Source organism: Homalodisca vitripennis, chromosome 4 (genome assembly GCF_021130785.1).
Source record: "Homalodisca vitripennis isolate AUS2020 chromosome 4, UT_GWSS_2.1, whole genome shotgun sequence".
NCBI lineage: Eukaryota > Metazoa > Arthropoda > Insecta > Hemiptera > Cicadellidae > Homalodisca > Homalodisca vitripennis.
In genome coordinates, this window is record NC_060210.1 from 103,589,237 (window position 1) to 103,612,100 (window position 22,864).

The following is a 22,864-nucleotide window of genomic DNA, read 5'->3' on the forward strand; positions in this document are numbered from 1 at the left end:
AAATGTAATTATTTTACCTCTGCACTTAAACATTTCTAAAGTTAAATGCTCAGTGTCAGCTAAAAGGGTTATCTTTTTAATGCACTGCTTGTTCAGTTTAAGTTGTCTTGTTAAGTGTATCAAGTAAGAAATTGAAATTGTTACCAATTATGTTGTTCTTTATGTAAAATAATTGGATCCCCACATATGTCAATTTGTAAAATTTTTACACCAAGGCATGTAAAGTGGTTTAAATAAGAGGTGCCTTTATGTGTGTTGCTCGATTCCCATACTTATATTTATTTTTTTTAAAGATTTCTCAGTATACAATTGAATCTCTAGACAAATGAGGATGTTAAAAAGGTTTAGCCTTTTACTTGCACTTTTATATTAAGATTTCAATTTTATTTCTGGGATATATGACTTAGATTTCTATCATCTCAGTGAATTGACATATTACCTTTTATATTAAAATTTAAAACTTTTCGTTAAAATACAGTCATTGATGGCTAATTTTAAGTGGAGTACACTAGGCCCGTACTCAGACTGGTTTTTATGGAGCCCGGATTCTTAGGGGGCCCAGTACAGGCCCCGCCACACGTCTATTTGAATGGAAAGTGTTGACGGACGATGTAGCTCTATCTAATAACTGTAACGCTATTATAGGCTAAATGTGTAATATCGTTCATTACAATTTCAAAGAAACTGTGACTATTACTTTTAAAATATTAATCTTACTTTTGATTTAACAATCTTGATTGTTTCTTTTCGTCGTGCATTCAAGTGGAAAAGTGAATAATAGTTTTGCAATGAAACATCAAGTACCTCAACACTTGCGTCCCGTCTGACCTGATGAATCATAACGGGAATGTCAATTAAAAAGAGGTAATATCTTAAATTGAGAATTAAAATTATATTAAAAAGCAGCCTATTAAAGATTTTTCTAGCAATCACTAATATATAGAAATAAAGAGACAACTAAAATACTAAAATTAATAAATTTGTAGAGTTCATTAAATTAATTAAAGCAACGCTTAAAATGGTCTGATTAATAAGATTTTTCTGTACTTATTTTTAGCAACATATATTGACTCTTACTATCATTAACAAAATAATAAATCGTTGTCAATGGGATAACGGTGGGGAGGGAGGGGAGTGAAGTGATGTGGAGGTGGTGGACATGACGGGCCCGCCAAAGCTGAGTACGGCCCTGAGTACTGCTGAGCAGTGCATTGAAAAAGTTTAAATACTCATATTAAAGGAGGAGAGAAAGGGTAAAGTGGTTGTGGAGTTGAGGTGATGTTCTGTAAATTAACTGACAATAATACAACCTTCCAAGCACAAATGATGTACCTCTGTTAGCCTAGTTATTGTACAGTGTTGATAGCAATACTAAACCCCTCGACTGACAGCATCATAGCTTTAGTTTGGTGTCTTACTCATTGTCACTGTAACTTTCCAACCTGTTGTTTTGGCACCAAAATTTTGTTTTCATCACATTATATTGTTTTATAAGTAATGTCAAATGTTGTGTACTTATCTTTAGTCATATTCTTAAATTGAACTAGACAATCTTAAAACTTAAATTATTTTTTAAAATAACATGTATAAATTATTTTTTCAATAGTATGTACATCATTGTCTTAAAATTTTTGTTATGATACAGTTTGATTGTTTAGAAATATATTTTTGTCGTCACTAGGTTTAGAACATTTTGTATATTTTAAGGCTGAATATTTTATAGAATCATTATTTTAGTGTAATGTTTTCTACACTATGCTAATATATTCTAAGATTTAGATGTATATTTTTATCTTCCCAGCGACAAAGGGACTAATAAAAGCAATAATTTTAAACTTTGGCTCTAATTTATTCCTGTTTGATTTCAAAGTGTAACACATAAAATTTATCTTGAAGTTAAACATAAATATTTACAGAATTAATTTTTAGGACATATTTTTCTTAAAGTTCTAGGATAAAGCATAAACGCATATGGCCTCTAAATTGATGTCACTTTATCTATAACCACAAGTTTCAAAGTACTTTCTGTTTTTTTTTTTCATGTGCCAGAGATGCTTATGGGTTAAATAAAAATAAGAGTCCCTGTATATTTTTTGTCTCTAAATCGAGTTTCGTACATAAAAAACTTAATAGAGAAATTTAAGATATTATTTTTATACAACTATAAAAATTGTTTCTAGTTTAGACAGACGTACACTTGTATAAGTTAAACCTTTACACTGCCCCATTTGCATTATTAATACCAATGTTGCCTGAGCCAGTTACAAACCTACACAAACACAATACAATGCAAAAACTACTTGGAAGAAACATTTTTGTGCTTTTAACACATTAACAGCAGCAGACATACTAGTGTTTCAGGCTTAGCATAGACCTGTTGAAAAATTGTTTTATTCAACCTAAACTTTTCAATACAAATATTTGGGACTTTTTAAATGTTTTGTTTTTTGTAGTAAAGTAATCAAATTTCAAGTCTTTGCCTGTAATTTTAAATTATACTACCAGTTTTAATTTGAGTTTTATCAAATCTGCAAAAGGGCTTTTTAAGGGCATAATAAAGCGATACTCATGTTTTTATGGCGCAAAGACAGGAGTCAAATTTATTGGATTTTATGAAAAATAAACTTAAAAATGGCATAAAATACGTCTCAGACCAGTAAGACCACCCGTATCGGGATATCAGAAAATATGCAAAGTTCTGTTTCAAAAAATCTGCTTTGTTAAATTTGAAGTACATTAACTTTCTTAAATAAGTATTGAACACGCATACTTTTCAACCAAAAGTTGTAGAGAATTTAATTTTGAAGATAATGGTGTAATAGGCCATCAGTTTCGCTTTATTTTTATTCTTTCCCAGAAAATCGGGCGAAATCTTTAGAAAATGTTATTTTGCTTATTCTCCATAACTCACTTAGTTTATAAGCAATCACGTGCTTAAAAAGAGTTATAAGGTAATCTAAATAATTTTTTCAGAATCTAATTTTAAGAGTCATGCTAAAAGGGCCAAAAAAGGTACTTTGCGCGAACGGGCGCAAACTTTACACGATACAAATTTTAGGAAAGAAAGACCTACAATTGTGTACTCTAAAAGAATTACGTATCATTAATATTTTTAGTTTTTTTGAAGAGAAGGCGATTTTCGCAAAATTACGAAAATGATTTTCGTACTTGAACCTCAGTATTTTCAAAAACAAGTACTTTAAATTGGTCAAACACTCATAACGTATTATAAGAAATAAATAAAGTAAATTATAAAGTGGCAACGATTTTTTTCAAATGGTGTGGAAGAGAGGTTGAGATTTTCACTATTTTTTCTAATGAAAGAATATGAATCGACATGTCTCTTTATAACTCGCTTAGGTTTGATACTAGGAACTTTTATGAAAAATAAAAATAAAGATTTTTAAAAGAATTTTAAAAATGTCCTATGAGTTTTCCACGAAAATGCATTGTTTTTTTTTGTGAATGTATGTAGAAACTTTCCATTTTGTCGTTTGAAAATACCAATTAACTTTAAACAAGTAATAATTTCGTTTGTATTGGATTTGCATATATAATAAATACACGATTTTTTTGTTTCCTTAAAAGCTATAATTTTGTTTTCTACAGGTTTTTCAAGAATGCATACTTTTCTTGTTATTCTTGAAAAACCATTGGAAAACGTGTTTTTTCCCTGAAAACCAACAATTTCACTTGCAAATAAGTAAAAAATACTGACTTTCAGAAAAAACTTCATACAACAAAAAGTTGCTTAGAAGTAGTCAATTTATAGATTTCCGCTTTTATTTTCCATAAAACATTGCTCACCCCCAAGAAGGGGTGGCATCCACCCTCAGGGAAAAAGGAAACCCCGGCACAGAGTAGAATTTGAAATAGAGGACAAGTAGAACCTAAATCCAAATTGTTATAAAAATCGGTACTGTATGGAATTTATAGTTTACACTATTTTACCGTTATTGACTGGACTACAAGGTCATCTAATTACAGGAACAGTTCCGATAGAACGTCTTAGTATCCAAAGAGACTAGACTTCAAAGATTATGTCCCCTCCAACTCTCGTAATCGTTGCATCCTCACTGTAGTCGAGGAGTATTCACATTTCCCCTTTGCCTGTCCCTGTCCCAGTCTTAATTCTGATAAATTATAAAATGCCTCACTGAGTTATATATCATATTCGGCATCCATGTTTTTATTCATTCAAACAGAAGTTCCTCCTTCCTATCTCACTACCTTACCTCATCCCTGCATTCGAACTGAATGTCTGCAACAAACCTAACCTCTCTATAGGCTACAATCCGAGAGGGACGGTCAAGTAGACCGGTGCAATGCTGCAATCCGGACTACTACCACCCTTGCACTCCCTACAACTCACTGGAAATCTGGTTTTGGTAACATTCTGCTTGCCATTTGATCCCTGTTATGTACTTTATTCAACCAACTGTACCCCTCACGAATGATTCCGTTCTTGTTACCCACGCCACACTTAAAACGGTTCTACATTATTCTCTTGGCTCTTAAATCAAGGAAAAGCTTTCATCAAAAAAATATTCAGCCTAGCAAGTACGATGACGTGCGAGAAGAATCATAACTAATAGAAGCCAATTCAGAATATCCATTTGTTAGGAAGAAGGACGACACTGAAACAACTATATCTCTGGCTCTGCGTCACGTTGATCCAAGAGGAAGCACTAACCTGTAGGAGGAAGATAACAAATTTCAAGATTAAATTTCTATTGGTGAAGGGGGGAGGATTCCTCAAGATCACGAAGCCCGACATCTTACCTTAGAGCCTTAAAGTCAAACTTTCCCAGCATGTATGCAGGATGCCAGTTCGCTTCCAGGACTACGAAGAAAACTTGGTGGGGAAGAATGAGATGATTTTCAACCATGTGTTTAGTTTTTGTCGCCTATTGTTTACTTTTGATGATTGTGTTCACAGTTATTTTCCGCATTTAACATTAAGTAATTGAAAGCCTAACTTTTACGGTTTATAGTTGTCTTGTCTGCAACACATCACATTCTCGTAGCATGTTCCAGAATTTAGATTGATTGAAGACATACCTGACAATACACTAATATTCATGCTATACTCAGAGAAACTGCAGGACTTTATTATTGCAAGAGCTAACAGAAACGAGGATCTGCAGACATGACTGCCCCAGTTTAGAGCGTTTATTTAGCATCAGAATGCAGTAAAAGTTTATTTCCAAAGTAAGTTTTAATTAGATTATGCTGATTAGCCACTATTCTCTCTAACTTAAAATACTTCAAATGTCAATATTGGAACCTTGTTAAACTAATTGTAGACCATACATCACCGACCTTAAAAGATACAGGTTCGTTTTGTTTATTTTTATTCACTTTGCGCGCATAATTTTAAGAAGTAAATACAATAGTAATTATTTCTTTATAAAATGTAATTAGCTAAAATTGTTTTTTTTATTTTGAAATTAATTAGTCTTCCTAATCACTTTTCAATGTAAAAATCCCTTTGTCTTGGAAATTAAAATCTGTAATTAAAATACCCATATTCATCCGTATTTGGCTTTTATGAAGAAATGCAGTAAATTCGTCTAATCTAATTAATCTAAGTTATATCTAATAATTATCTTTCAGCCTTTATATTCTCTCTTATCAGAATCAATTCTTTGCAGTCATCCTCCCTTAGTCTGTACAGTACTGCTGCAGCGGGCAGCGCGGGAACTACGAGGAACACTGTAAACAAAACGATTATGATCAGCTGTTGTGGGCTACACACACTACTGTACACTGGCACCGGTCAGACGGGTTTTGCATGCAGTGGCGGTGACGCTAATTTGTTTGTAGTTCCCGTCTGAATGAATGGACAGTAAGGTTGTGTTTCGTGATTCTTGGAAAATGGATTTCTTTGGATATCTTTACATTGTTATCAGTTTTGATTTAGTTCCTTAACATGTTTAACTGTGTAATATGCGTTCCTTTTATTTTTATTTTTACAAACCACGTGTTCTCGGTTTCTGCAGTTGAGCGATGGTTACCGAAATGTTGCCCTCAGGGAAGTCAACTCTCTGGGGACGTGACGTCCTGCGTGTCCAGTGGCACCGAAGTGTCAGATACAATCGTGTCCGCCACAACTGATAACAGGATTCTGGAGTACAGGCTAGAGCACAAAACTCAGTTTAGCTGTGTGAAGCACGAGCCGTTCTTGGTTCAGGACGACACTTTCGTGATTGCCGGCAATAATGTGGTGATATACAGTGAAGCGGGAGAGAACTGGACGCTACCCATGACGGAGATGTGTGTGGACAGTCTGTACATACCGCCCTCGCAAGAACAACAGCCGATGTTCGTGGCCCTGCTGTGTCCAGCTTGTAGTGATCTTACATGCCTCAACAAGTGCTGCCTCGAGAACCATCAGATCAGGATCTCCGAGGATGGAAACGTTATTTCTTGCGTCAACGCCACCGAGCCTTTCGAGAGCCAAAGGTTTCTGGGAAGCAACTCAAGTATGTTGAAACAATATTTCTTCTCTCTACGCTTATATAACAGTTAGATTTAATGTTTAGTCAAATTCTAAAAAACTTCGAACCGGTAAAGGAAACATTAGTGTAAGCTGTTTTAAATTTTACTATCGGGTGTGACCTTAATATTATATTATATTATAACAATAATAAATATATCCCGTGGCAAAGGCAAAAATAATTTTGGAGAAGCATTACAACTACAGATGAATGTTCATTATTCATATTGGGAAGAAATAAAAATTGGAAACTATTTGGCGCAATCCTTTTTCAAATATTTGGGGTATCATATTTTTTTGGGATAGTCATGAAATCATCATACTACAGTATCAGCAGAAGGATTAACAGATACCATGAGCTACTTTCAACTATACCTAACAAAACCTTAACCTTAACAAATGCTTTATTTCCTAAAAAACGCTATAATAAATCCTATATCAGGAATATCATAATATACATTGTTGTTGAGTTAAGTCAATACAGACCTGAGTAATCATTATTAAGAATGACTACCTGACTGATAATCATCATCAATCAGACTATATGCCTCATGTACTATGAGCGGTACAGTCTTGTCGGATCAATATTTAGGTTTATGGTAATCTCGAAAAGGAAATGAGTAATTGCCAAAGGAAACGCAAAGTAACGACTATTCTCATTATTCTAAATCATAAATTCATCAAATTCCATCCCTTGCAGTTTTAACCTTACAGCACCATGAATAAAACTTTAAACAAAAAAATGAAGAGTGATTTGGATCCCAGAGGATCACACAGTCATTTATTCTATTGGTTTGCTGTAATTGGACTTACTGAATGAACACAATTCTATTATAACTTAAATATGTCGTTGATCTTTTCTTCAGTCTTAAATTCTACGCCTTATACGGTCAATATTTTGAAAGAATTACTGCTTATCATTTAGGGTCTTCTCAGTAGTTTTTAAGTCTACAAAATATTCCTGATGTTCTGTTTTATTAAATAAAATTCATTTGTAGTCCTTAAACTATTTATCTCACAATGGACCATGCAATGGTTTCTGTACGTGCAACAAGTACCAACACAAAGAACATTAAATCCATAAATTGTTAAAATATTATGTATGTAATTTAACATCTAAGCTACCCATTACTCCTGCGCTGCTCATTAAAAGTCCTAGTAACCTATTTAGAGCAATCATTATAATAATTTTGGCGTTTACTCTAATATGCTTATATAGATCTTATACTATGGCAAAATAAATAAATAAAATACGGTACACTCATGAAAATAAAATAATATGACTGCGCTCTGTTTTTTTAATTTATTTGAGTGTGCGTTTGACAATGCCGTAATCGTGCGAAACGCGTCACGCATAAGTATAATGGATTGCCCCAAGCTCTAAATACATAATATAAGAATAATACTACAGTTTTTTTAGTAAGCTTGCAAAAGTTGTACATAACCAATTCAGTGATTAAGCTTTATGGTAGGATACATTTATTTTTTATCAATTGGTCAAAATATATTAATTATAATGTTAGTGCGTGAGAAATTTACTCACTAACATTATATAAGTCTACGAGTTATCTCTACAAAAGCATAAACTAATCGAGAGACAGTCCCCGCGGCCGTACCATTGAAGGTTAACTGGAATACCTGTTTGTATAATTACAAGATTACAGAGGCTTACTACAACAACATAGAGTTCAGAAGAGGACCCTGGGCAGCGTGGAGGGGCTATATGTTCTTAAATTGTCGGATACACAACATAATCTACCGACAAGGACACGTGGCAGTCTTCAAATTGTGTCCTTATCTATCAGTCGATATGTCTGTCTATTCGTAGGTGCTATAAATATCGATAGAACGATCCTACAGATTTGGTACATAGGTTCGTCTTGATCCAAGGAAGACCTCTAGCGATTAAAATATAAAAAATAATATTTTTAATAATAACAACCAAATAATAATAATAATTATTATTAGGCTAATAGAATAATAATATCATTATTATTGGGTGGTATATTTTTTAAATTAAAGTTCAAAATAAAATTCTATCATGTTTACATTAGTCTTATGGGTGGATAATCATGATAAAAAAGTGGCCGAATAACAAATTTGTAAAGTAAATTAGTACAATTATAATACTGTATGATATCATTTTACGTAGTAAAACGTGATGCAGCTACTTTGTTGGATTGGTCGTTAAAACGTCTGTTACGTGCTGATGGATGCCTTGATGCCTGTTGTATTTTTCATCCATGTTCGTTTGTTAGAATTCAAAATAAATAAATAATGTATAGTGATTAAAAACCTATGAATTGCTTACTTCTATTTTTATTTTTTAATTCAATCCTTCTAATACCATGCTTGCACCGACCCTAAGACCATTGGAGATAAGAGAAGGAAACCCTCCGAGATATATTGATAGCTCGTTAGACCCGCACGTTGAGGTCCATGTACCAGAATAGCCGTAGGTAGTTTCGACTGTTAAATATTTAACGGTTAGGTCAGATCCACTTATTACTAACCCACTAGCGTATCATGGAAACCTACTGAAACAACTTAATTAAATGTTAATATATTCAAATTATGCATAGTTAATACATTTTGGATGAATTTCCGTGTAGAAGGTTTTAGGCCTCCAGGGACCACTTGGACGCCTTTATTATGAAGGCCGCTAATCACAAAACTTCCGTCTATAAGATCAAGAAAAATGAACTAATAGTTTTCAAGTCAGGTTACTCATACAGCAGTACGTATGGATCTAATAAACAAAGTGGGATGGGATATTTAATGTAGACAAAACTTTTATTCATTCTAATTTAGATTTAAACGTTCTGGATGTTCTAGTCTAGAATTTGTAATTGCCCAGTACCTTTCTTAAATATACAGCGTGGCCATCTTAATAAATTGTGCCACCATTACTATCTCCAACACGTCTACATCTACAGAAAAGTGGGAATATATTGTTCGGTAACTATTTTCCATTTTTGCAACCAATTTCTTATAGAACACCTTGTATTTTCAATTTTAAATTTAAACTAAAATTATTTGTAAACTTTTTTATTCTTGGCATTTTTAACCTACTCTTTTAGAAGCTACAGCCTACCAAAGTTTTTTAGTGCCACGTTTTGCCATATGCAAGCACCATTGTGAAAATGATTTCAAGTGTAATAAAGAAGCTTATGACGTTATTGCGAATCGTTCATTTTCTATTTAAGTCGGTGGTATACTCGTATTAATTGCACTAAGGTTTTATTACTATCCTAGCGGCGAATGCGCTTTTGTATTAAAACTTTTGCTGAAATAACAAATTGTCTTCTATTCTAATCCATGATTTTTGTCACTACAATGGTCTTTATATCCTTATTATTCCATTTTATGAGAATGTAGGCAGTATATTAATTATTCAATGGTATGATTACTGATCTTGGACACAATACTAATATTTTAAATAGTTTCATAAACGGGTAAATTTAAAAGAAAAATTATCAAGGTTAAAACAGCTTTTAAATCTTATATCATATTCAAAAATATAAAAAATATGATGTTTCATAAGAAATTGAGAAATTGGCCACAATATTGAAAAATATGATAAAGTTTGTAAGTGTTATAAAGTTACTTATATTTTATACGGTTACTGAACAGTAGATGAAGTTTAAATTTAAATTTGATCGTTTTTAGGTGGCGACTAAATTTCAAACGTGGAAATTGAGATACATACCTCCGCTCTAAATCAAAACCTGACTATACCATTGGCTTCCTAGATAAATATCGAACTGATAAGTGTTTTGAATTATAAATTCAGAACAAAAACACTTAACCGCTAATCACGGATTTAAGAAAACCCCTGTATTATTTTTGTATGTATGAGGAATATATTTAGGTCGTATAAGAGGACAGGACGGCACGGCCGGGTCGTTGGCACATACCCACATGACACTGTCTGACAGTCCGTGCACGCAGGTCAAGGAATCCCTTTCCCACATTACTGAACGATAGTGCTCGTTGGAAACCCCGGCACTCTGAATCATAAAGGTCTTTCTGTATTCTCAAAACACATGTTTTATAATATAAAGTCAAATAGTTCAAATCTTCAATTACAATGTTACAATACACAATAAGATGAAATTAAGACGTAAATATCTCATGAAAAAGTGAACTTATGATAAGTACGGTATAGTATAGTTTATAGTATTCCAAGCAGTAATAACTTTAAAGCCTATAAATCATAAAATGAATACTAAACTCATCATTAGAATGATGTTGTAAAAATATCTTTCGACTTGGATACATTTTCAATTACCTATATTATCTGATAGAAAAGTATAAACACCCGAGTTTGAACGTTAACTACAACATAACTAGTAGAGCTACAATAATGGGTGTTACATTATAAATTTAGCTTGTCAATATCTGCGTTTAAAAATATAAAATATATTATTCACAAAAACGAATTCCAGTTTATATGTCGGTAACAACGAAATGGGGTACCGGTTTTTGGCGCCTTTCAACCAAACTGCAATTTTTGAATGTTCATAATTCGGAAACTTGTGATTTGACTAAGACCAAATATTTATACAAGATACGTGTATTGTTTTGGAGTTTGAAATGTGAACGTTATTTTTATGAAATTAAAATTAAAATTTAAAAACTTGTTATTTCATTTTGTGAAATTAAAAGTTTTTGTAACACAACTCTATAGGTAAGAAACGCTCGCTGTCAACATTAATTGCTAAAAGTCATAAACGTTGTTGAAAATACAAATTCAAATTAGAGAGAATATCACATGTGTTCAAATTAGAGAGATGATCACATGTGTTTAAATTAGAGAGAAGATCACATGTGTTCAAATTAGAAAGAAGATAACAGGTGAATGACGATAACCGCACTGCTACCTCTGGTGCTGCTCAGATGAAGAATGAGAGCTTCGTAATGTTTACCTTTTTTATGAGGTTAAAGAGACCGAGACTGCTGGAAGTATGAGTGTATATAACTATAACCTACATGAGAAGCGAAGTCTCCTTTATAATACCCCACAGTGAAAAATCACATGGGGTCAGGTCTGGCGAGCGCGCAGGCCAATCGATTGTACCACGGCGATCAATCTATTCCTTAAATGTGTTATTTAAAAAATCTCGAACTTGTATACTGAAATGTGCTGGGGCACGATCTTGTTGCCATATGAGCGAATGAATATTGAAAACAGGATTGTTTCTGAGCTCGGGAACTACTACTTCTTGCAGCAACCGTAAGTAACTTTCTGAGTTAACATTTCTTTGAAGAAAATAAGGACCAATCAGTGCAGTACTCGAAATACCTTCCCATATCATAACACCAGGCAGATTGAGTTCTGCTTGGATTACCATTATGAGGATTTACATCCGAACAGTACCCGCAGTTATACCGATTAACGCGTCCATGTAGTTTGAACCATGCCTCATCACACCACAAAATTGATCGTAAGAAATTTGGATCAGCCTTTAAGCGGATAATTATTGTCTTACAGAATTCCAATCGCCTATCGGAATCATCCTCGTGAAGCGCTTGGAGTAAATATGGACGGTATGGCTTAAATGTTCATTGCTTTAATATTCTTTGCAGGATTCTTCTTGATATTTCTAGTTCAGCAGATGCCTTACGAGTCGATTTACCGGGACTGGCTACAAAAGCTTGGGTAACTGTGTGCAGGTTTTCTTCGTTGCAAATTGATCGTGGACGACCACACTTCGGGGCACTTAAAACGCTTCCTGTTTATTTCAAATTTCTTTATTAACTTCCGCATATACTGTCGAGTAGGTATCGCGACACCTGGATATTTACCACTAAATTCTTCAATTATTATAGCAGTATTTTTTATTATGCTTCCACCACAACTGAAGGATGTGAACTCGTTGTTGGGTTGTAAACATTTTAAAACACACACAAACAAATAACAGATTCAAAGAGCGTCACTTTACACTATTTTTTCTCTCTTTCAAGCCTCAGCTTCAGCTACGTAGGCTTCTATGTTCACTGGTTTATTTTCAAAGTACACACACTGTTTCGTGTCTATACATACTGTATTGGTCCTCCCCGGGATTTGAACGCGTGCACTCACAGTTAGAGAGCCGAGACTATGACCATTCGTCTACGGAGGAGGACAAACACTTTAAACTAGCCACTGGAACAGACAACAATGAACTTACTCCGTGTTGCTGCCAACATAAAATTGTTACCAACCTATCGAAACAAAATATCCCAATTTATGGAGAAACTAACATATGCGCTACCCTGTACATTGAATTATTTCATTTATATAGCAGCTTCTGTGGATATATAAGCATTATATTAGCTAAGATGATTTACTGTATACTATTTATTTGTACAAAAATTGGTTTGTTTAGATTGAAAGGATTTTTATGAATACTATAACAACATATTACATACAGTACAATAATATAACATTTAATATAATAGTAATAATATATCATAATATTAATATTTTTATTTTTGTAATATTTAATAATAATATACAGCTGTATTCAATAGGTCTAACATTTTTATAAGACTATATTTTTGTACTAAATTATTTTATACACCACCAAGAGCGTATATTTTATCTCGGAGATTAAAATAATAATCAAATTTCTCCTGAAATTATGCAGGAATGTACAAAAACATATTTTGACAAACTGTCGCTTTGATTTCCTGAAACTGTGTTGAAAACAAATTAAAACGCAATAAAAATGTTACACTAATTGTTTCCCGCCGTATTGCAAGTGGTTGATTGACTTTCATAAACCATCATCGAGCTGACAAGAGAGTTAATACGAACAGCGTGACGTGATGTGGCGCCAATGACAAAATTACTCAGGGCCGGACAGCACAACCGTTCAATATGCTACTTAGTTATTTGCGAAACAATCTCCATATACGGCTTATAAAAATAAACCGTCCATAGTAGGAGATTTAACATTCAAAATGTTGTTTCTTATAAGTTTTTTTTTATTTAGAAGTAAATACTTTTTTTACTCAAGCCTAATTTACAAAAAAATTTCAAGAAATTTTCAAAATATTATTAAGTCTCCCTGGAACACTATTGTTAGCGCGATCCGGCGGCCAGTCATATAAACTACCATTTGCGGTTATTGGAAGCCATTAGCGTATTCTGTTGATTGCTCCTAGTCATAACCTCATTGGAACGTCTTGGTTTGGATTGGCCATGATCATTTTATTTGTACATGTCAACACTGATGGACGAAATGTCTTCTAGCATTAGTTAAGTAATTTCTTTTCATTTTCCTCACCATTCTACAAAGTCTTGAAGATTATAAGCCGGCTACAGTAAGGACGTCACTAAAGCCAATCGTAGTAATAAAAAGAAAATTCCTAATATGTCCTAATATCTAGTTTAATCAGCTCCAAACGCCTCAAACGTACCACCTGAATCACTGCCATGAACTGAAAGATCTTGCCAAATACTGAAAAAAGTCGATGGAAATCTGGAGGAACCAAATATCTGCAACTTATCCATCATGTCACGTGGTCTCATATAGCATCATTACTTTAACTGTGAGATGTTACCAGTTATCAGTAATGTCAATTATGGTAATTTGGAAACAAAACCCCAATCCCGCACACCATGTCCTTCGATTTCACTCAGGGTAGTTTTCACATACCCTCAACAAACATGAGTGTTATAAAAATTATGAAATAAATAGTAACATTTGTACTGTTTATGTCATTTATAGTCATTAAAAACTCCATACTTGTCACTTATCATGTATACTGTTACTTCAAGATAAACTTCACACTGCTTCTGACGGAGACATCATCTGAATCTCTGACATAAACATTGATTTTATTCAAATCATCCATTTTATATGGAAAACATCTTAATCTATTCCTCAGTCATAATCATGAAATACATTTCCAATCTCTATTGGCCTCCTCTGTCTTAAAATTCATTTCTGTAACGAATTCAATATGGTTCCTTAATATCGGTACGATCCATTTTAGAGAGACACTTTATTTTGCATCATCATTAATAATCATAGTTAATTAAAACAAAACCTCTATCGCTAGTAGTACCTAGCTTGCCTCTTTATGTGCTGGGTGGATTCCAAAGGCCCTCCAAGAGGAAATTACCAGTGAAATCTCCTCTAGAATCACATGAGTAAATCATGGTCACGAGGAGAAACGTCAGTCTCTTCAGTCTATTTGTCGCGCTTCTGATAGGACCACATAACTACCACCTTGGACGTCACTGGAACCCCATTACGATAAGTGAAATTTCTCTAGTATCATTAAGGCCATTTACCTTCATTGAAAGATAAACACGCCTCTGCAATCTACGTTGTCTCGTTACTCCAAGCCTGGCGCAAAGACTTACAGAGGGAGTATCACTCAGAACGTTCACATGAACTGCAAAGTCTCCCTAAGCAGCATTGAGATAAATGATGATCATTTAGATAGATTCCAATATTTACTATACAGCCTGACTTCTTAATACAGATCTTTCTTCTTATATTAATTTAAACTTATTTTATATTAACTCCATATCACTCTAGGAGTGTCAGTCAAACAGAATATACTATTAATGGCTAAATATTCGATACTATCAAAATAATATATTTGGCGTCACGAAAATCTTCAACATAATATTCGTTTCAAGTTTTGACGCAGACCATATGGTAAAAGCAGCATGAGACAGTTATTGCATAACGATATTTGATTTACGTATACCTGTGATAAAATCACTTAGATCATCACGGGATATTTCTTCGCCTTCCACTCTGCCCTTACTCTACAGGACAATTGTACGCCCATTTATTGGAATACATATCTACAGTATTGTGTCCTCACATGAAAATACTTAATGAGGCTTTGAACAGAATCCAGAGCAAGTTGGTGAGTCTTGCCGGAACGCGTAGGACATCCGTACGGCCGATGAACCAGCCGAGGACCACCGTAACCTTTGTGGATAGGGGAATCTTGGTCTTAGACGTTCAGTTTTCGACCAATTTTCGTTCAGTTGTTTATTTTAAGTACTGAAAATGGACCTTGCAAACCCACGAATGAACTATATTGTGTACAATTGTTAACTGCTTTAATGGAATTGGGTCTTAACCTGTATTAAAGCATGCAAACTATAAATAAATAATTGCTCTTAAACACGTTTCTTAACAGTATCATTGAATGCTTAGAAACTTTACAGTTCGGAATTCCAAGAGGGATTTGTTCCTGAAGTCTCTCTTTGACCGCTTGAGCGATATGAGCCAATTATTCTATCATGGTTTTATAACTTACTTGACTTCGGGGGCGCCAATAAGCAAGCCTACAGGAAGATTCCCAAACTTATCCTTCCATCTTGACCTATTCTCTGTCTGGAACATCAGAAACTAAAATGTTAGTATTATTTTTACTGTTTTCTTTTAGATAGTGGCTGTTATAACTGCTTTCAAGCTATCTTTATTTTTACCATTAGAATCATTTCATAATGTCAAGCTTGATGTTGTGAATTGTGATGTTTAGTTGTATTTCGTTTTTTTCTGAATGGTCTATTTTCTGTAACCCTATGTTATTACACAAATAAATATAAATTTCTATTAATTTAAAATTTATAACGTATCATTGCTTTCGTAGTACAAATAAAAATATTGTGCTCTATATTGTTTTTGATTGCAATACATATACTCTTTTTTGTTTGTAATTCATTGTTATTAATAGTATTTGGAAATTGTTGAAAATAATTTAATAACACATTTTTATCAAACATTAATCTATAACATAAAAACTACGTAAACATAACGTAACTATGGTGGGAAGGGTTGATTCAATTTGAATGTTGAGTTTAGCTCCAGTTCACCTTCCACTTAGTGCAGCGTCTGGAACCTGACGCTGTCATAGACTTGACTCCTGGTAATCATGTCACTGTGAAGAGATCCAAAAAAGGTTGGTGACGAATAATTTTAAATCAAACTCTGGAACGTTTCGACATCAGAGATACCCTCATTATAAAACCAAGAGTAATCTAAGTGAACAGTTGTTCTCATTGTCCCATCAGGTGCACAATTGAGTTTTTGACAGCGTCAGAATTAGACGCTGCACTAAGCGAAAGTTGAACTGGACCCGAACTCAATAAATTAATTAGAGGATGCTTTATCTCAATTCAATAATTTAATATTTAAATTCGAATCCCTCATCTCATTCAGTTTGTTGATGACTTGAAAATGTTTTGCTTAAAATAGGAGTTTTAAATATCTGTATGTGTTTAGTTTCAGACATAATACATAATACATCTGTTTGTTTACCATGTTCCGAGCAACTCGATCACAGGTGTTTTGGGTAATGTAATCTATTCGTTTAGCGAGCTTAATCAGTAGGAGCTGAGTTAACTTCAGATCAGGTTACGTAGATATTTGGAATTTTCTTGAGCGCCCCTAATATTAACTTTATGGAAATAAGATGACGTAAATTGATACCTTAAACTATGCTTGTTCACTTAGCACAAGAAGATAACAACCTCTGATAGAATGTTTTTCTAAAATGGCGTTTGCGCTGATCAGAGTGACAGGATGGATAATTAGGATGGGTAAAATTGGGGGAAGAGATTCCAATTTTACCTTCTGTCCTTCTGTCGAGATTCCATGCGGAGAAAGATTAAAATAATATTTAACGAGCATTATCTAATACATCTCACTTTCGAAGAAGAGGATGCTAGCTCCATTCCACCCTCATCCAGTCAAAGCGCACAGGTGAGACTGGGTGAGACAATGTTTAGGCTCGAAGGAATCTTGAGCATAACCTTAGCCACTCCGACAGTCGTAGTCCACAATGAACTAGACCTTTTGACTAGCCCTTTTTACCCCCAAATCACAAAATTTGTGGTTAGTGATGCCATTGGGCGGCCCACATTTAAGTGACAAACCGGGTTTTTATGTAACCAGTATACGCTAAACTGGCAGCTATATAAATCAGTCAGAAGTGAACCTCCTGGGGGGAGGGATGCGTTTAGAATTTACAACTAAAATGGACCCATTACGCTTTTCATTCTTTAGGCTGTCGGCTGAAGTCCATAATGAACTATTATAGCTGTAGGCATATCAAATACTAATGTAAAGTCAAACGAAAGCTGATTATCTATACCTGATTTGAAAGCGCAGGACGAATTCCCCATGACGTCAACCTGAAACTCGTAGATCGGGTTGAGAGAAACACTTCGAAAGGTCAAACAGAGGTCAAGGTCGTGGTAAACTCGATGTGGATGTGTTAATGTGTTTTAATGTTCTCATTTTGCGTCATCAGAAATCATTTAAAATCTTGTCTACGTCATAGAGTTTTTGTTTCAGTAGAATATAGTTTGCGCCAAGAAGAATTAACAATTAGATTATACAACTAACGTTTTTTAAGTTTCCGCGTATGGTTGGTTTTTATTACCAAGAACAAATAAGCAGACATTGAGCTCAATAACCAATTACGCTCTTTTGAAAGAAAATCCTTACTAAAAATAACTTTTATGATCTTTTAATGCAAATCAAATAAATTTCAAGTATACCCTGCGTATTTTTGCGGTAACTTTCAATACATTTCAGCTGGCTCACCTGAAGCTTGGCTCAATTTTAAAATTATATTTACACATATGTTGACCTTTATTGCAGTTTTTACTATATAACATCGATTTAATAAAATTACGATTTGTTTTCAGGTAAAAAAGTATTACAAAGTTATGTTATTTATATATTTATTTCTAACGGTTTTTCCGGAAGCTTTCTTAAAAACATAATAGATGAGCATTTTAAGCATCTTTTGGATATGGAGGTATATAATATCAATTGTAATACTAATTATTAAATATATATATATATATATATATATATATATATATACGTGAAAAGACTTGTAACTGCTTACTTTTGGCATTTCCAAAATTTCCTAACTGTGGACCTAGAAGCCCGCACTTAACCTCAGCTTCGTCCAAACATTCGACCTCGGAACAAGGATCTCAGCTAGAACAACTACGTCACCTACAGTTTTTGAAGGACTCTGAAAAACGCTCCGCTTTCCTGCTCCGTCTTTATGTACTGACTTTGAACGAATAAGAAAGAACAGCCTGAAGAGTTCGAGCAAAAAAAACTGTCCATTAACTTCTATTCAGACCGTACAGGTCTTGTTAGTGCTCACATTTACTTGAATTTCTTTTTCAAGTAGATTCAAAATCCAAAGAAATGCTGCTAAGGGGTTTTAACAAAACTAGACTCGTCATTTTCGTCACTCCTAAACTTCGGACGCTGAACACTTAGTAGGCTACACGTATGAATGCTGGTCACTCAACCTAGAGGAACACAGAGAAATCACTTTATCAGCTGCCCGGGAGACGACCGCTACCCTACACGATCATGAGGAAGACGAGCCTGTCTCACAACAACAATCAGAAGTTGAAAATGCCGAGGTGAAAGAAACAAAAGTATGACTATAAACCAAAGATTAATCAATATTGTATAAGATATTTAACGCAGATGGTTTATTTATAGACACTTTGAAGACATTTATCACTAACATCTACGTCAGCAAGTGGGTCTGGACTGTCTTTTTTGTCTGTTGTTTACTGTTACACACCACAACGTATTTCCAGAACGGTTTGTTTATATGCGATTTTACTCCAACCATTTCGGCCCAGTCCATGTGCATCTGTCTACAGCACTCTCATCCACGATAAGATATTATACGTAAAATATTCACACCTCTCTGGCTTAATACAGGGTAACCCATAAATTCGCTGGCGGTCAAAACACTATATGTTTTGATGTCGAGGCATATTTCTCTCTACATTTATATTTATGGCCAACAATAATTTTCCTTTTATAATCAAGGACGTTTTGTTTTCAATTGTTCAATTTCAACTCAAAATTCATTTACTGAATGATGTTCCTTATGATAAATTACAACGAAAATCTTACGCGAACTGAATGTGTTTTTATTCGCACTGTGTTTAACAAAGAGTAAATGTTAACACTTACCTAGACGTGGATTTAGCTCGGCTACAACAGTCAATGTACTTGGATTGGGTATTACATAATATTTCCGCCTAATTATTACAGTTTACAGCCCACAAACAACGAACACGTCTTGCATATCTAATTGGTAAAATACTGAAGTCGGTGTCACCGACAAATTATGTATTGAGTTCAAGTGCAATGCCGAATTTTAATCAACTATCATCAAGCTATTTCGGATTCCGAAATGGAAAGTCGACAATTGATGCAGTCGTGCGTCTAGTGACATGGTAGTAGAAGGAATTTAAAGTCAAAGAGATACGTTTAGTGTTTTTCTGGACTTGTCAAAAGCATTCGACTGTGTTGATCATAGCACCTTAACTCACTTACAGGAATATCACGGGATACGAGGAGTGCTACTTGAGTGGTTTGTCATATCTCAGTGATAGAAAACATCATTTCCAAATTTCAGTCATGCAGTCGACGGAGAGGGGGTTGGGATATTGTATTCCTCAGGGGTCCATACTCAGTCCACTACTCTTTTTATTGTACGTCAACAACACTGGCTCATCGCTGCATAACGGACAAATTGTCCAGTACGCAGATAACACGACTCTCTGTTTTAACTCAAAATCAAACACAGATCTTGAAATGATGACATTTACTGCACTCAACAAAACAATTCAGTATATCAATGAGCTAAATCTTAAAAGACATCCAACAAAATAAACTTTTATTAAATTTTGTCTGCGACACAGATTCAGATTTTAGTCCAACATCCATCTTAGACGAAACCGAGATTGAAGAAGTCTATTCAATAAATGTATCCCTGGGAATACACATTGATCGAGGGTTGACATGGGATTATTAAGACAGCATTTGTACAAAATTGTCCTCAGACAAATATGTACTGAGACAATTATCCAAATACTGCCCAATTCAGGTACTGATGACGGCGTATTATGGAATAATCTACTCACATCTATCTTATGGCGTAGCTTTGTGTGGAGGTTGTACAAACATACATTTTTCTAGAATGTTTATTCTTCAAAAGAAAGCCATCAGAATAATATTGCAAAACTTGCAAAGAGTTTCATGCAGACCAGCATTCAAAAATCTGAAACTCTTGACAGTACCCTGCCTCTATATTTTAGAGACGCTTCTTTCTTTCAAGACAAAGTGTAATCCTTTAAGAGGTAGCGACATACACTCTTATGAGACTAGAGGCACAAATATACTCTTATAACTACCGAACTGAGAGACAGAACTGCAGCTTACGAACGCTTGCCTTCTCAGGCATGAGTTCAATTTGTCAATCACAATTTATCAAAAGCTTACTCTACCAAATTATAAATTTTTAAATAAATAGTTTTTCATGTTAATTTTGGCCATTTGCTTGTGCTAATTGTATTCAATATTATGTGTATGGTTTTATGCCATAATACTTGTGAAATTTACTTTGTTATGGTAAATTTACATAATATAATGATTCTACACAGAATAACGCGTACAAGTTTTGGCTACAGGTATAGCTTACCCTGCGCCATTAATAAACAACCGTGTGTTTACACTAAATTCCTTTTAAATCTAACATGTCTACGCCAGTCTACAAACGCGAGTTCCGGTATTGGCACCGGGCGATTACTTGAGTGCAAAACCTGGTACATGAAACGTGACTATATCCTTTATCATGTGGACACACAGGTGGCGGAAAAGGGTAACGCCCATAAAAAGGCCTTAAAATGGGAAACTAGTTTTAGGAATGACGCTGGTACACACAACACTGGCTTCTTTTAATTGAATAAGTCCCATACGGAATAAGTGGGCGATTACGTGCGTGGTCTCTCGCAATCCTTACAGAGTAATTATCTTGTTCTGGCTAATGAAGTTTATTCTGTCTAGAGATACTCGCTCTCTGAGATACCGCGCTAAGTGAACACGCACTACAAAAAGACGAGGTTATTAGTGATTATAAAGTAACCAGAACAAGAGATAGTCAAGGCCTGATTGTATGGAAGGAGTTTTGGCAACCCACCAACGGAGTGGCGTCAACATCGCTTTTGTGAGCGGACTTAACCTCTCCACCTTCTTTAGTCAATGCTGTAGTATTCCCTCTCTGGAAATCTCCCTGCAATGGAAGATCACCTACAGTTGTAGTTCTAATCTATATCACTGAGGAGGAAACGTTTCACTTCTCGCTCCCTCAGGCAATAGACTCCATGACTGTTCATCACATTAGCTGCTGTTAATTACCTTCTGTTTGTTGTCGCCATTCCTCTTTTTCTATTTCCACAACGTCTATCTAGACATATATTTAATGTGTTTTATAATACATGTCGTGTTTTCTTTTCCTTAAACTTCATAGTTGAAGAAAACAAAAATTTTTATTTGTAAATTTATAACTTACTCGCCCAACATATCATCAATAAATGTACTATTGGGGTTGTTGTTTTTACTTAATACAAAAAATCTAAATACTTGCAAAACTACAACAAGAATGTAGGAAATTTTGCATATTATCCAAATTAATGTTATATAATTTTACAACGCCTCTGGTAAAATAACAGAAAAAAACAATTGGCTGCCTATAAAAATACCTTCTTGTTTAGTACGTAGTTACCTTATTAGCCGAGTACAATTAGACAACATGTGTTATCGTTAGTCGGCGTTGTAACTGTTAACACCGTATGTTACACATACAGGGAATATAATGATAATTACAGTTATTATCAGTTAACACTTGGTGCGAAATAAGTATATGGCAGTATATACTATGTTTATAGCTACACACCTCATATACACTATACTGGTAATATAGCACTCTAAACATTAGTAACAGCACATGTTGTAAAACAATTGCTAATTAATTTTTTTTGTATTAGCACTTCAACAGTCTTGGGTAAAATATTCAGACAAAAACATGAAGATGTTATTTATTACATTTTGGAAACTTTATTTTCATTGATTAATGACTAATAAAATTCATTACAATGTACATTACATGACGGAAAAGGCTCATTAAATGCACAGTAAAATTAATTAACAAATTGTAGATGTTATGCTGTAAAGCCAGAGTTCTGCGACATATCTACCACAAAAATTAATATGAAATTCTTCTTCTAGACCCTTGCAGAATCTTTGAGGAATCTATTGACATATATATTTTGGTAACATTATTCTATGCTTCTTGGTAAATTGAGGCCAGTAGGCCCTGATGGATGGTTACAATGAGGGATCAACCTTTCCTCTAAAGAAATCTTTTTTTATCCTAGAAAAGATTTTATTGTTTAATACGTTTAATTTTAAATTAAAATTTCTATAGTGGATTATAATATATACAATAAAAGTATAAATGTTAGTTTCGTAAAATTCATTCAGAAGAAATTACTTAGCTTATAGTTGT

General features: G+C 34.1%; 1 protein-coding gene across 2 annotated transcripts in view; it reads left to right on the forward strand.

Moving 5' to 3' along the window:
- Positions 1 to 5,762: 5,762 nt before the first annotated feature.
- The window catches only part of LOC124359853 (probable G-protein coupled receptor Mth-like 1), a 37,437-nt gene continuing 20,335 nt past the window's right edge, over positions 5,763 to 22,864 (forward strand). The window contains exon 1 of one of the 2 annotated variants that reach the window (XM_046812941.1): positions 5,763 to 6,485. In XM_046812941.1, the coding sequence (XP_046668897.1) occupies positions 5,933 to 6,485 (553 nt within the window). In that variant the 5' untranslated portion in view covers positions 5,763 to 5,932. The remainder of the gene's footprint in view (positions 6,486 to 22,864) is intronic. The other variant, XM_046812942.1, reaches the window with a different exon arrangement.